Below are 16,385 nucleotides of genomic sequence, written 5' to 3'. Positions count from 1 at the left end.
CAGTATCACAAATGAGATACTACAGATGCAGTTTCAAATTACACATAATGGAGTTTACCTGCTGGCTGTCCACAAAAGGGATGGGTCTACTCAGCCCATGCATTCCCTTTTGTCATTATTTGCATTGGATTTAATGAATTTAAAAAAAAATATCACCACAGTCCTATAACAAATTTGCTCATCTTGCTGATCCAGAAAAACCCAACAACTTATAAAAAAAAAAACACAGCAAAGTGATCCAAAGTGATGGCACTTTTTCACTTGCTATTGCTACATCTGAAGCAAAGCAGGAATGAGGGAACAGTACTCAGACTGCAGAGACAGATGAGTTTCACAGTGTACCTCAGTTCTGAGGTACAAGCACAAGCCAGAAAGAACACAGATGTGGCGTTAAATCACACAATACGGTTTATCCAATCCAACAGTCTGCTTCCAGAAGAGGGCACTCCTGTCTCTTGCATGCTGACTTCCATCCTCAGCTGCTCAACCCCTTGTCCCCTCCCTTCCACTTCCAGCAGCTCCTCCAGTCACCTGATTGCACAGTAAATATATTCCACTCAGTAATCCAGCTGAAAACAGAACAAAAAACAACCTTCCCTTTTGGCTAAACTTTGACTTGAACCAACTCAGCACAAGGTCAAACAAATACCACACAACAATGCAAAAAGGGAGAATACATAGCAAGAGAGCGAGAGGCTCACAGTAGAACAAGATTTCAGAGAAGAAAACCTTGTTACCCTTTCCAACACCTGCAAGCTGTTAGGTCTTTACACAGCAACACATCTATTTTTGCAGCATATGCTTTGACAAGCTGCTAACCAGATTGTCTACCAACAAAAAGGCCGTCTCAAACCACCCTACTTCATATTCCCACCAATTCTCCTGCAGTGATCCCAGCACTCATCTGTCCCTGCAGTAAACCACTTCAGGAAGCCACACCAGCCAAAAACTAATGTGGAGACAAAGATGTTTCCTGCCAGCTTCACTCCCTGCACTACCATAAGGAAGGGTGAGACTAGCACCAGTGCTAGACCAAGGGAGATAACTGAGCGTCTGTTTAGAGTGGCTGGCTATTCAACTGGCGTAGCTGACACAAAGCTGAGCTCCTGCTGAAACAGACTCCGAAGCCAGCTGTGGCTGAGCAAGCAGCCACAAGCAGGCTGCTCTCAAATGAAAGCAGTAAACTGGGTTAGAGGACAAAGCGGCAGCATGGGATCTGAACAGGGGGAGGGGAAGATGACAGCTTAACATTTCTGGGTTCACAGGAGGAGCAGATTGAAAACAACCAAATATAAAGTTTGTTGATGAAGTATGCCTGACCTCAAGACACTGCTTAAATCCAAAGAGCTTTACTAACATGTTTAACTTGGCATAGAATAGGATTTCTTAATGCTTGCTTATTTATCAGTCACAGAAATAAGCAAGCAACTCATTTTTGTAACCATCTAGAAATGAAACATTTCAGAAGTGTCAAAGCAGTGTAGTCAAAAAAGCAGAATACTTTTGTACAATACATTGCTACATTTTTATATCTCTGATGCAAGCCTAAAATTACATTTTGATTGGTTGAAGCTATTATGGAGACTGAATTTCATGTGTGTAGGCTCTGTGCAAACTGTCTTCCAACTGCAAAAAGCAAGGAGTATTTATCACAACCACCACAAAGTATACACCCACCACACCAAAAACCAAGTATGGTTATTTCCAAGAACAAAGTCCAGTTATTCAGAAGACAAGATATACCTGCTCCCATTAAAACCTGCACTTCACATTCAGAATGCTGAACACACTATCTGTTAAGAATCTAAAACTACAAAAAGACAACAAGCCTCAACTGTACTTGGCCTCTTCATGAAACCTAGTCATAGAAATACTCTGTTTTACTTGATTTTTCAAAATCTGTTTTTAAAGAAATCAATGGGTTTCAAAAGAGAGATGAAATCACACACAATTACATTTATGTCATGTTACTTCAGTATCATCAAAATATGCAAAGTTTAAATAGTTACTTAAAAAGATGAAACAAAAATTCCAAAGACTATGGTCACTGTTCTTCTTTTGTGTTATGCCTTGTGCTCATTAACTTACACTGAATATAAACACACAGCTTTTACTCAAATTTTCAACCTACCAGGATTGTCTTTGGCAACAAGACCTTTGGAAAAGTCACTTGGCGTAGGAGAAGTTCGACTGTCCCTTTTTGCTGCATCAAGGTTGTTACAATACTCCCACCTTTTCTGTTGAAGTTCCTGAAGCCAGTAGGTCATATCCTGACGAGTGGCTGCCTGCAACACAAGGAAGCAGAGTGCTACTGAGATCAGCGCGTCTCTCAGGCATTTGAATACCCAAGTGCAACCAAAAGGAACAACCCAGATCCCTTTGCTGATCTGCTAATTATAATTACCTCAAACCAGTTATGATTTAAAAGAAATAACCACTAATGTAGACAACACACGTTGTGCAAGCATTCGTATCCCTGACTTCCATACCGAATCCGCTTCCCTTAAAATGCAAGTATTTGTTTTCTCCAGTTTTGAACTACAACACTAGAAAACACAGCAGCATCCTATATTTCACACAGAAAGTGTTTAGATACACAGCTATACATCTTTATTACAAAAAGTCCCATACACACAGAAAAATTCCCATTTTCGTTACTTATTTGCTTTGTCATCAGCAGAAACCAACAATTTAATAATGTATCGTACTGCCATCTAATTGCATGATCATCCCATAAGCTATCTTGTATCGAGTGTTATTATGTGTGTATATACATAACCTACAGGCCTACAGTTGTTAGTATGAATAGCTACTACGAGTCCAAGAAGCCAAACATCTGTAAGCCTCAGTCAGAATCACAGCTATATGAGTCCTTTCGAAATGTGGCAAATGATGGTCTACAAATGCCAACAAGAGACAAATAAAGGTAACACACTGCAGGAGCTCCCTGAAGAGAGTCATTTTAGTTAAAACACATATCCTCAGAAGCCAACCTAGAGCAAACAATTGATGCTAGTAACATGGTATGTTAAGGAATAAGAAATTAATTCTTGTGAAAAGACACCTGCCTAAGTCCTTATTAAGCACGCAGAGCGTCCTGCCACTAGCCAGTCCCTCTGCCTTCTCCTAAAGTGCTTGGTGGCATTCCCAATGAAAAACCCTCACTACCTGGGCAAATTACTGTTTTACTCTTTAGAGACAACTAAGTACTGCATAAAGCACATTAATGGCACGGGTTTATCTTCATTACTGATAGACGATGACGTCTGGTCTAGTCAAATGAAAGATCCATTTACCATCGTACCTCAACTCAGAGCGGTTCGTTACAAGACATCTAAAGCAACATAGCAAACAACAACTGACTCTCCCCCAGGGTGCTCTCTCTCGATCAGCAGTGTGTGATATTGGTGTTTAGCAATCAGAGATAAATTTTTATTTTACAATTTGGCCTTTCTGTATCCATATGAGCTTTAATATCCAGAACACCCTACGGCAAATGGCTCCAAAACACAGTTTAAGCAAGCTAGTGAGAAAACTGGGACAGTAATACTTGGAGCTGATGCTCCAGTTCCTCTCAGCACATTATATGCATATGTGAATCTAATCAAGTAAGCACACACAAAACAAATTGAGTAGTGCAATACACCAAGCAGATACAAGAGGATGCTGTAGGCTCACCTTCCTCATTTGCTAGGGCAGACCTGTAAGCAACATATTTACATTCTGTAACAGAAGCAAGTCTCATATACTTACTCCTGCTTGCTCATAGGAAACTGGGGCAAGGGGAATATTTCCTTCAAAAAAGACTTGTGAACAAACTAGTTTAAATATGTCGATGAGGTTTCTCAGAAAGCATCAAAGAACTTGGGCCCTGTGAAATACCAATTCACACAGGTGCCGCTGGCATTCTTGGAACAACCACAGCAGCAAGCGCCTCCCCTGCTGTTCCAAAGGGTTCTTTGGAGTTCTGCTCAGCACCAAGTGCCCATTTCTAATACATCTGAGAATCTACATTCCCTTGAGATTTTCACACAGGCCTTGTCAAGCAAGGTTTTACTGTGCTCACACAGAAAACCACTCGTTATTAAAAAATCTTCCACTAACAGAGGATGTTGCGTTTAAGCGGTTCTCTGCTACCACAACACAGCTAATGAGGTAATTCACACTGACTCAACCTAAGGTATACCTACAATTAACTTCTGCCCATGACTAGTGCAACTTAATGAGCTCTTGTAATATTTTGTACCATTATCCTCTTCCCAAAGCTCTTTAGGAAACAATGAATTTATTTTATCGGAGCTGCTGCTTGCCATTGCTTTTAAATTCCCATCTGCATCTGTTCTCTGTTGAGCAGCAGATAGACGCCCTCAGTTTCCATGGGATGGCACGGAGGCACAGGGGGGCATTTAGCAGTTACGGTCCTTCAGTGTCAAACAGCTTGGCAAAGCAGTAGGTGTTTCTCTCTTCCTGTTTTAAATCATTTCCCAAGAAGTCCTTATTACCATGCCACTGCACTGTGTGTGTTATTTTGCATTCCTTCCTAACATAATTGGTCTTCTCTTTCTATAAAGGATTCCCATTCCCTTTGAACACTTTTGGCTTAGTTCATATAAGTATCTACATTATTTTCTTTACATGTAAAAGAACATCCTGCCACCTTGTGTTATGATGACTTCTCTTCATTCAAGTTGGTTCTTGGAAAATGGCTTTTTCTAAAACCACACACAGAATGTAGTGTTTATCATCTCCCCTCCTAAACAAACACAAGGCAAATCTGCAAACTTGGTATGTGAGACTTTAACTGTCATAGAAGGGGAAACTCCCACGCTTGCCCCCTTTCTCATGATTTCATCTAATATTTGGCTACTGGTCACCATTAGAGACAGAACATTTAACTAGGAACAGCACTGATCAGAACTGGCAAAGAATCCTTACTTGTACTCATCTATTTTGTGGCTCTTCAGTAAGTGAGAACCTCAGCTAGTCACTGACAACTTAACAGAAGTATTTTTGCTAGAAGAAAAACCACCATCAATAGAATAGCAGAAAGAATGCAGATGGTCTACTTGCCTTCTTAATCACTTATTAAATTCAACAATTACTGATTTCACAGTAGAATAATTTTCCTTTCCGTATGACCCTTGCCCATAAGAACAAACCTGTATCAGCATGACTATACCCATTAGTTCTGACAAAATGACATTTTCACAACAGAACAAATTCTGCAACAATACAAAGAAGAGCATTCATGTGTTAGAGGTGTAAAAAGCCACACTTGCAATAATGTCATCTGAACTAGTGCCAGAAAAGGAACTACTATTGCAACCCTGTGGGCAACAGCAGCAGCAGCAGACAAGGTAAGTAAAGAGACGTGTAGTCCCCAGTGCTTTTCAACATAAAGGATGGAAAATCAACATCATTTACTTAAAACCCTCCTTGTGTTCTAACAATGCTGCAGGATCTGGCTGCTTCTGATGCATATGTGACATGAACAGAAAAAGTCCTTGGAAAAAACAACTGCACAGTGATATCCTCTACCTGGACCACGGTGGAACACATATGACAATAATACAAACATTTTTGAAAAGGGGATCACAACCAGAAAGCCTGTATTTCCTAAGACTTTGTAACCCTGCTGTGCTCAAACAGCAAATTGCAAACCAGATGTCTATTTTTGGAGGGCTGCCCAATACTCAGTTCAAGTACTGTAACCACTAATCAGCAAAGTCTTAAAAAAAAAAAAAAAAAAGTCTGACCAACTCAGGAAACAAATCACCTTCACAACTGAGCTGTCTTCTAAACTGAGTTAAGACCTAACCATGCTGGGTCCTAAACCAACACTACCTAAACTCAGCACCTTGAGAGGTTCACGAAGACCCCATTTATCACTGCCACAGCCTTAAAGATTATTGACAAATTGGAGTAAAAGCTCCTAAATAGTTCTGATTTCACTGAGTTTGGTGTCCAACACTTTCAAGGATCTGGGCTCCGAACTCCGCAGTGCCTGGAACACGTACTACTTGGCCAATAACCCAGAAAAATGTGTGTTTGTTTTTTGTTTTAAAGAAGTCTGTGCAATTCTCTCCACCCCACCCCAATTCACCACTGTCCACAAAGAAGTTATCCACCCACAAGTGACCAGACACACAGGCTATCATCACCAGCCAGTATTGCTTTGTTTCAAAAGCGAGGGAACAGAGCCATTAGCCAAAATACGCTGCTTTAAAAATAAATGAGAAACAACCTGTTTATATATTCATAATGCTAATTCTTCTCTCCCTTAATGACAGACCTCACTGTGCCAATATGAGCAAATGTTCACTTGACTGTATTACCAGCATTCTATGCCACAACAAGTATTTGCAGGATCAGGCCCTTTCCACAATATTCTCAAACAATTCTCCATCTACAATTCCCAAAGTGCATACTTTTCTCCGACTCTTCACCTAAAATTATGGTACTTGTTATGTATTTTTAAAAAGGGGTTGGAAAAAGCCTTTTACATATATTTTGCTTCTTCTAACGTAATTTAACTGCTTAAAATACACAGGAAAAACTACAATCACTTAATTGTCAGGCTGATTGTCTACATTTCTAAATAATGAATGATTTGCTTTATTAGCTATGAAGGCTACAGTATGTATTTTTTCCTCAGACTGCTATCAAACTGAGAAACAAACCCCAATTTTATCATACCATCCTCAGTTCCCATAAAATACAAAGACTGAGCAATCCAGATGATGAAATCATTACATTAACAAAAATACTGAGGCATTCTGAAGAAATAATGCATTCCTGAACAGCGCCATCATTGCAAGCTGGAATTCCAGTTGCTTATTTCTTACTGCTCTTCTCAGCCTATAACACTGAATGAGAAAGACCAGATGATGAGAACTGGAAATTTTGAACAAGAAGCAGATTGAGGAAAATAAGGCATGTGAGTTAGAGGGTGAAGGCAACATTTGATTTGACTTTCGTCCTCGTGCTCTGTGTGTAATGTTTTCTTCAAAGATTAAACCACATTTGTTTTCAACAGAGGCTGGATCAGCCAGTCCTTTGGTTTTCTTTTTTAAATTAACATCTTGAATTCATTCTTGTCTCTACCTAATTTAGCTGCAAGATATTTTTATAGGCTTTAAAGAGCCATCATGCTAGAAGAAAATTAATTCCATCTCCAAAAGCCTTAACCCCTGGTGAATCACACAGCTGCAAGAGGCCAGCTGATCCTGCAATATCCCTTGAGATCTTCATTAATTCCTTATTGTATAAATGCTTATAATGTAATAGCATTTTATGGACAATCACTTTGCTGCTTTAAGGCAAGCCTCAAAACAATGAGAGGTAGAAGATAAATTATTTTTTCTGCTAGTTACAGAAATGACCTTGACTTTTCTCAATCTCTGTATGGAAACAAGAAGAGATCTCCAACTATCATAGGTTCTTTCCTAGAGAGTACAGGAAAAAATGACTGAGAAAAGTAAAGGCATAGTAACATCACCAATGAAAAGATACCAACAGAAACACAAAAAAGGACACCCCCCACCCGTTGCTTACATTTGTGCATCATTGTTGAGCAATTCCATCTCCATGAGTGGAAGAGGCACCTGTGGCTGCTGTTGCACTACTACTCTTTGACAGACTATTCATTACACAGGTAGCATGTTATTTCCCACTATAATCAAAATCATAAGCTACTTATTTCCCAACAAAGGCCTACCTGTTCAGAAACATCCCCAAAATAAAACGTGCACTACTTACTTTCCTGAAGATTTCCATATATAAAAAAACACTCAATAGTAACATAAAAATAAAACAAACCCTTACACCCAGTTTGCAGTTTTAGCTTCTGTAAGATAAATACTCAGGGTATAAAGGCAGATTCATGGAAAGTAACAACAACACATGGCTATATGGACAAAAAAGTCATATTTACAAGTGATTACATGCAAAATTACATGCTGATTACATTGTTTCTCCTTAAATAAACGTAGTTAAATTATTATCACAATAGTTTTCCAGTTAGATAACTTGTTTACTCTTTAGCAAAGTATGTTAATAATTCCTTATTTTGACAAACGTTTACAGAGTATTGAAAAATGTATACAAACACATTCTACAGTATCAGCATTTTTTACCACTGTTCAAATCCCCACTACTAAGTAACCACATAAGAAAGATCTCTTCTAATATTCAATACAAAGCTCTGCTGTTTTACTTAAATAACTTCATGGATTCTTTATAATCTGATATTAAGAAACTTGCTGCAAAAGAAAGCAGTTCGTGTGAAAGCTCACACAGAGAGCATTCCTTGAGCAAAATATATGCATTAATAGCAATCAAAATAATACAGTCTTAGATTAATTTATTCCTACTTTATCAAGTGGAAATGGCTTCTTTGTCCCCCCTCCCACCCAGCCATGACGACAAAGGAAAGATGTGTAAAAACAAGCCTGATGTTTAGTCTCATCCTTTGAAGGTCTGCGTCCTTGCAGACAGCACGATCCGCAGCCTCCGCGGCTATCGGGAAACAATTCTCCCTCCTCTTCCTTCCTCCCAGAACAGACTAGATTAAGACTTTGCCATCTATATTTCCAAAATAAACATCCCAAAAGTGAAAAACGCCAGTGAAAGCCTCCAAACCCACAGCCCACCAGATTTCCTTGGCAATCCCTTCCCCACCGAGACGTCTCCACAGAACCCGCTCGAGCGCGCCAGCCCTGCGCTCACCTGAGGCAATAACTCCCCCGTTCAGCGGGGCACTTCAGAAACTCCTCACTAAGGCAAAGATGAAGCAAACACTAGGCGTAGCCAGACATCTCTAATCCGCCCCGGGTAGGGGAAGGATTACTCCTCTCCCTCACAACAACAAACCGAAGCCAGCAGCGGGAAGCCGAGGGGCCGGGCCGGGCCGGGCGAGCCGCGCACGGCGCCCCGGGGCCTACCTTGAGCACGGCGACGGCGCCGCCGGGGCTGTGCACCTCGAAGGCGGCCCCCTCGTCCCCAGCGGCAGCGCCGGCCTCGGGCTGGTGGTAGCTGAAGCAGGCGGAGGCGATGTCGAGGTGCCCGAGGGGCAGCGCCTCCTGCGGCCCCTTGAAGTAGTAGAGGTAGCAGCGGCGGGGGTCGAAGACGAACCAGCGGCTGCGGAAGCCGCGCAGGGGGCCCTTGCCCGACAGCTTCTGCAGGTAGCCGCACAGCTTCGGCGAGCACGGCCCCGGCTGCTCGCCCACAGAGCCGGCGCCGGGCCCCGCGCCCTCCCCGCAGCCCTCCTCCGCCTCCGAGCCGGCCGCCGGCATCGCCTCGCCGCCCTTCCTTCGCTTCGCCTCCCTTCCCTTCGCCTCGCCCCGCCACGGCCTCGCCGGGAGCTGGCGGGGCCCGCGCCGCCTGACGGGACTTGTAGTGCGGCCCGGCCCGGCCCCCGCCCCCGCCCCGCTGCCGCGGCCTCCGCGCTGCCGCTGCCCCGGGCCCAGCGGCTGCTGCTGCCGCGGAGTGGGCCCCGCGGAGTCGCTGCCCTGGCTCCGTGCCCTCGTAGCGTGTCGCTTACCGCTGCCGGGCTGCCACTGTTGTGTCACCGCGTCAAAAAGTGTTTCCCAAATCGTGGTCTAGCCCACAATCAGATTAAAAGCCTTCTCTTCTGCGGGATGCTACATTACTAACGTGTGTCCTCCGGTTCAGGGCCTTATCTCTGCGCTAGCGACTTACCAAAGGTTGCAGCAGTGACCGCAGGAGTGCTCGTGCCAAACGCTGTCCTAACGCTCTCCGTGCAGTGTTTGATCTCACCTAACAAACTCTTGCCACATGTTAAATCCCATCCCAACATCTGTTATTTACAGGGAATAAAACAATGGAATATGCAGACAGCAACGGGTAAAAAGCTGTAGCTTACAGGTTTCAGACTTGTGAAGGCTACAGGCCAAACTGCTTATATGTTTCTCTGAAACATCTAGCACGTTTTGGACTCCCGGGAACTGCTGGTGCTAATAATAGAGAACTTATGTGACTCTCACTGTGACCTTTCACAGTGAAGAGGTCAAGGTACACACTTCACATCATTCCTCCCTGTGTCTGGAAGGCAATGTATGCCTATTTCCATCAAACATGCCTAATGCTTAGGGTACAAATAGAGAAAAGAGCCTGATGAGGCATAATCATCCCAAAACAGGAGGAGGCAACTGCATATTTAATGACATCGAGCTTTTCATTCTCAACCTGAAAGACAGCACAAAAAGTTTGTTGTCAAAAAAAGCTGTTGCAATTGTTGTAGCAATGGTGTCTTTATTAGGATTATGCTAGGTATGTACTTGGCTCACCTGACTGAATTCTGACAGTTTGGCGGTTCTCAAGGTATCCAGAAATCCTTAATCCCCAAAAGCTTCTTAGTCTGCCCTCATTTTTAATTCCCTTAATTCCTCAGTAAAAAGTAACTGTGTTATCTGCCGGACAACATTTGCATTCTGTGCTAAAAGATATAATTGATATAAGGCACCTGAATATCTAGCGTGGTTGTCCTTGGGATCCACTTGTATGACATAAGGAATCACAGCATTCTTCAAGTCCTTCTCTCTGGATGTCACCTACAGAAGAGAAATGTGTCAAGTGAGGAAAAAGCCAATGTTCTCCTACAATAGAAACTTGTAATAGAAACTGAAGAATGGAAGTAGATCTCCCAGTCAACTCACGTGACATGAAATGTGATGCACTGAAGGATTAAATGTTGCAAACGCCAGACATTTTTGTCCATATTTTTTTCAGAACAGAATGACTGATTCTGTTGTGTTACAAGCTGAGAGCTTTTTAGTAAATGTGGAAAATAAGAAGGTTTGATCCTGTCAGGTCAGTCAGATTTCTCTCCTACATACTGCTCACTATGTTCTTAAACAAACACAAAGTATTCTCGGTCTTCCCGTAGCATCACAGACTTTCTTGGCAAGCAGCATCTGCCAGTACATGAATTACACGTGGAAAACACTGAACCCCTTCAGAAGCTGCCTGTTCCTTAATTCTATCATTTAGAAAAGTTTGAGTGCCCCAGCACTTATCCCTGATCCGTTACATTATCTTACTGATTTAGTGAAGCAAGGCCTTGTTCTTTGCAGGCAGAGTACCCATGACTCCTACTGGCTATCAATAATTGCATCTTGCAGCAACTTAGACAATCGATTCCAAAGCCTGCAAAACTTTTGCTGTCAGTACTTCTCTTTTTTAACTTGCTGCTCAGCTTCCTTACAACACTCAAAGCAGGAGAATCCCCTAGTTCTGCAGTTGATTCATGTAAACAGGAAGTTCCTCTTCTTGGGGATATAAGTTCCTTATTTCACGTATGCCCTTTTTTCACAGATCAGATGTGGAATGGTAAATAACAGAAACTTATTTCTAATTGCTATGGGGAATTAACATGAAAACAATGTTTGTAAAAAATGCTTTTCCCTTTACCTGCCTCTTTTTTTTCATGTTTTCATGTCTAGAATGCACAGATTGATATAGGTGGCATTCTGTTGCTAACAAAAGTCTAGAAAACAAATATAAATAGCATCCCAAAAGATGAAATTTCACTCCTGTTGAGAAGGGAAGACCAATGAACCTTTTGGTCTGAATGTATTTCCTAACCTTACTACAACAGTTAAGTAAATTTTTTTTGTACTGAAATAGTGTTATAGTGGTTATACTCTGAAAAAATGAGCAACTGGTCTAATTCATTACAGTTGTAACAGTTTTATCTTAAAATGAATATAAGCATTCATAGTTCCTGAAAAAAATATCCCCTTTAGAATAAAATCTTAAAAAAAAAAAAAAAAAAAAAAGTAAATATGCAAGAAAAAGAGAGACTATCATTAACTATGAGGGCAGAGAAGGTCCAGTTAGTGTTTATCATGATCTCAAGCTGCCATATTTACAGGAACAGAGCAGGAACCTGCAATGAATGACAAGCAGTACATCTGTACCTTGCTTTTTGTTAAAGTGAGATCACAGCTCCAAAATAAGAATGGTTAAGAGTATAAATTACTTCCTTTCATAGAAAAAAAAAGCAAAAATATCTCATCTGATATCATCTGAGATATGGGGATTCATCTAGAGATGAAACCTTGTTGTTTTTTTTTGTTGTTTTGTTTTGTTTTGTTTTTCCCCAGAACTCACATTAAACATCCACTGTTCTTTTTTCCAGAATAATGGAACTACGGGCAACTACCCCCCTAAAGCCCTCTACCACACAGTGTCAGTCCAAACCTGCAACTGTTACTTTTATTCTGTTCTAAAAAAATAATTTGCAGGTTCTTAGATAACTTTAACTGCAACTGTCAACGTGAAGATGAACATTTTCGAACTGTTGCAGTCTGTTCATGTATAGTAACTGTGTAGAAAACTATATTATTTCAAAAAGTGAATGGTTTTAGCCTACTATTATTTAAATTCTTTGGAGATCAGAAACCAACAACTTTCAGATGCTTTTACTTACCACAAGAGACAAACGGCCAAAAAAATTCAGACTGTATCAAAGGCAGTAATTGAGAGAAACATCATTCTTCAGCTGTATTACATCTCATTCTACATTCCCCTGCTCCTCTGTCACCACAGTGACCAAGAACATCATATTATTACATTTCAAGAACCTTTTCTTTCCTTATATACAAACAAGTCAGCCAAAGAATTACATGGGCAATACATTTTAACTGATGGGTAATATTTCACATACTTTTTGTTCTCCAGCATTCTCTTTAAACTCTAGATGGTGCTCCTTTCCTGTTTCACATTCTCCTTTTGTGTTTCCTTCTCAAAACGGAAAACACAAAAACCTTAAATATGCAGAGAAGCTTATTTGTATTTTCTGATTCAGTAGGAAAGATCTAGTTTAACTCCAGTTAACTGTCTCACATAAAACCAACTGAATGTACAACATTAAATGCATTGCTTTTACTTTTTGTTGCACTGCATCTTACCAAGAACTCTTCACTAGGAAAATGTAACAACGATCCAATTCAGTTAAAGGCAGCACTGATTCCTAATTACACATCTGCGATCTGACTTGTAAAAACATCTACACAAGTTGTTATGTACGTAGAGGAGAGAGTCAAATTAGATCCCTTCTGAATAAAAAAGCCAGAACTACTTAATTGTAGCAACAAACAAGACAATCCACACATACGTAATTGTTGGCTTCATGTAGATCCAGACTGGCTCCCAACTGTGACAGAGCTTGATGGGAATGCCAAAGAGGATAAGCAGAAGAATCCAGAGTACTCTTGTAGAGGGGAAAAGATTAAAGGGCAAGAGATACAAACATTGACAACGAAGCTTCATTATTTCAGGTACTTACAGTGGAACTTCTTTCTACGTGTAACTTGTCCTTGGTTCCCAGTGGAGAACCTAAGAAAATATACCTATAATGGGGACTCACAGAAGTGTCCAGTAAAAAAATAATAATAATAATAAAAAAAAAATATCAGAGGAGATCAGAGGACAGACTTTAACAAAAGTCCTCATGTAATCCTTGTGTCATTTTTATTTATTTATTTATATGATGTGGAAGCACTGCATGCTACAAGAATCAGGAAATACCCGGTGGGATAGAATGGGTTACAAAAGTTTTACATGCACTATCTCTCACAGAGTGACAAATAACTTAGTGAAAAGCTGCTTAGGGTTACCTTTCTTCCCTGTACAGCAGCTTAAGTAATGCTGCGCTACACAGTTTTAAGATGAACTCAGATTCATTAATTGTTCATTAATGAACCATTCATCACTTTTCAAGAACGGAATCAAATATCCTAGCAAAGGGCAAATACAATTGTCAAGGCTGAAGAAGATCAAAAGAAACTGAAAATGGTAAACTGAAAGACATTTAGTTGTTTTAAATAAGAATCTGTAATTGAATAGTTAACCTAAAAAAACATGATCTCTTAGCTAGACTATTTGGTCTAGAACCCAGACTACATTTGTCATGAAAAAAAGCCTTGCAGGAAATTTATCTTGCTATTTGTTTTTGCTGAAGACAAGCATTACCAGAGTGGCTTTTCCTGTGGTTTTCTGTTTTGGAATTTTGGGCTCTGCCTTTGGATAAACACAGGAAACACACAGAAAATCAAGGAAACGCAGAATCAAGAGCAAGTCACATCACTCAAATCTGGAGCCAAACTAACCTCAAGTCCTTTCTAAAGCAAATATCCAATAATAGTATTATCTAAGAAAATGCAATATCCAGACAGATGGTCTCCAATAACCAATTCTGCTACAAAATATGACAAATTCAGCTTTACATCAAAACATATTCTGTGTTTGGTCTACCTGGCCATAACAGGTTTTCTGACCTGGCTACATTGGCACCAATAGAAAAATTGCATAGGTATAGAAAAAGAGAACTATATCCTAGAAAAAATATACAAAATACAGATAACTGAGACGGGGGAAATTCTAGCACTTAAAAATTAGGCTATGTTTTCATGGCATATGTTAAGAATTGCTCTAACAACTAATTGGTTTACTGAAAACAAACATATTCCATTCTCCCCACCCCAAATCCTAACAGCCTTCTGCAGCATCGCCTTTTATTAACACCAACAATAACAGATGTAAAACACTGTTTATGCTTCACAGAAAACACTGATAATTGCATATGTCATTAGCTTGAGGACTGCCAGCTTACAATTAATAAAATGCATCCTTTGAATTATTTAGGAATTCTTCACAAAGTTTACGGAATATATACCTCACCTAAAGCAATACAAGGCTTTAGCAATCCTACTTTTATCTGGAATGTTCTGATGCTTTAATTGAGTTGATTCAAGCAGTTATCAGATAGCTACCCCATCACAGCACTGATGTGTACTGGCATATCTGATTTATTTCCTGAACGTGAGATGCAAACACAGAAGCAGCTCTCCCAAATGTTATTTCATGAGCTTTCATTACAAATTAATTTCTCCTAAGAAGTGAAAGAATTTGGGGAAGCAGGTGACATCATCATATTTATTAAAACAACTTAGATTCTCTTTCTTGAAACATCTGTCTTCAGAACATCTCACTGAAAAGGAATACATGATGCAATGTATTCTGCAAATATGGGAGCAGCAATTTGAAAGGGCTAACAGGAAAGCATTGCGGGAAGGTTAATGAAAGAACTGAAAATGAATAAGGAGTACCAAGGACAACTACAATGGCTTATTTCCTGCAAGTGTATTAAGTGGTCATTCAGACTCTTCACAACAGTGAAGAAATTAAGGCATTGGAATGGGCTGCCCAGGGAAGTGGTTGAGTCACCATCCCTGGAGGTCTTTATAAGACGTTTAGACGTAGAGCTTAGGGATATGGTTTAGTGGAGGACTTGTTAGTGTTAGGTCAGAGGTTGGACTTGGTGATCTTGGGGGTCTCTTCCAACCTAGATAATTCTGTGAAATAACTGATTGAAGAAATAACTGAATAAAGAGGCTGGATATTGGGCAGTAATTGTGGAGATCTCTAGCACCAACTGCATTCAGATCACGATACAAGAAACATCAATTAAGAACAAACCTCAGGGATACACTGAATGTTACAGCACAACACAGAAGCGAAGCCAGCACTGGCTATGCTTATGCAGTGTTTTGGCAGGACAGTTGTGTATTTAAATACAATGTCGTGCTCCTTCTGGGACTGAAGACACCATCAGTACCCAAACTTATACTCCATTGTCTGCGTGTAGAGCTCAGACAAGCTCACCTGGTGTCGCAGTGCCCCATGCAGACTTTTCTGTGACAATGGGAATTGGATGCAGTTCATGCCAACATGAACCTTAAAGTTCAACACTGAAAATGAGAAACTCAGGCCTTGTTTACCAAACATACTGGTATCTCATTAGCAGGAAGAGTGTTTCATTTACAAGGGTGAAATTAGCACAGGAAAAAGCACTTCCTAAAAAAGCAAACTGTACTCAGATGTATGTTTATTAATGTCGTAGACAGTAATGCATAACAATGAGCCGGCAGTCACCTTAGACCTGTGAATTACGGAAAACAATTACTACTTTTCAGCCTGAGCTCATCACTCTTAATCCATAAGCTACCATAGAAACAATTTTTATGTAAGCAAAGGAAAATAAAGCATCATTCAATCATAGCATCCACTCGTTTCCTTACTTTTAATAACCAAGACAGAAAAAAGTGACTTGGCAAGCCCAAGCTGATGCTTCATCCTTATAAATTCCGTTTTTTCCCAACTTGGCAACACTTACAAGGTAAAAACATCAGACAATATCCTGTAGTTTTTGCTCTGGTCAAAGTTATCTTAGAAGAAATTTTTAAACTGTAAAAATAGAAATGATTGCAAAGAATTTTTTTTCTCTCCTGTATTTCCTTATGGCATGGATCTATAATGATCTCTTATTTGCTACTGTTAACTTCTTCATTCTCCTCTGGTTT

General features: G+C 40.3%; 1 protein-coding gene across 7 annotated transcripts in view; it reads right to left on the bottom strand.

Moving 5' to 3' along the window:
• Positions 1-10,590, bottom strand: part of TBC1D2B (TBC1 domain family member 2B) — a 46,928-nt gene extending 36,338 nt beyond the window's left edge. For 5 of the 7 annotated variants that reach the window (XR_011100594.1, XR_011100593.1, XM_068695493.1 and 2 more), the window contains exons 1-2: positions 8,943-9,363; positions 2,132-2,285 (exon numbers count right to left, since the gene is read on the bottom strand). Coding sequence is in view for 5 of the 7 variants with exons in the window: in XM_068695493.1 (XP_068551594.1) it covers positions 2,132-2,285; positions 8,943-9,293 (505 nt within the window). In the remaining 2 variants the exon portion in view is untranslated. Of the gene's footprint in view, positions 1-2,131; positions 2,286-8,727; positions 8,852-8,942; positions 9,364-10,483 lie in introns of those variants that run through there. The other 2 variants (XM_068695495.1, XM_068695496.1) reach the window with 2 other exon arrangements.
• Positions 10,591-16,385: the final 5,795 nt, after the last annotated feature.

Source organism: Anas acuta, chromosome 12 (assembly GCF_963932015.1).
Source record: "Anas acuta chromosome 12, bAnaAcu1.1, whole genome shotgun sequence".
NCBI classification, from domain to species: Eukaryota; Metazoa; Chordata; class Aves; order Anseriformes; family Anatidae; genus Anas; species Anas acuta.
This window is presented reverse-complemented; position numbering and strand designations above follow the sequence as displayed.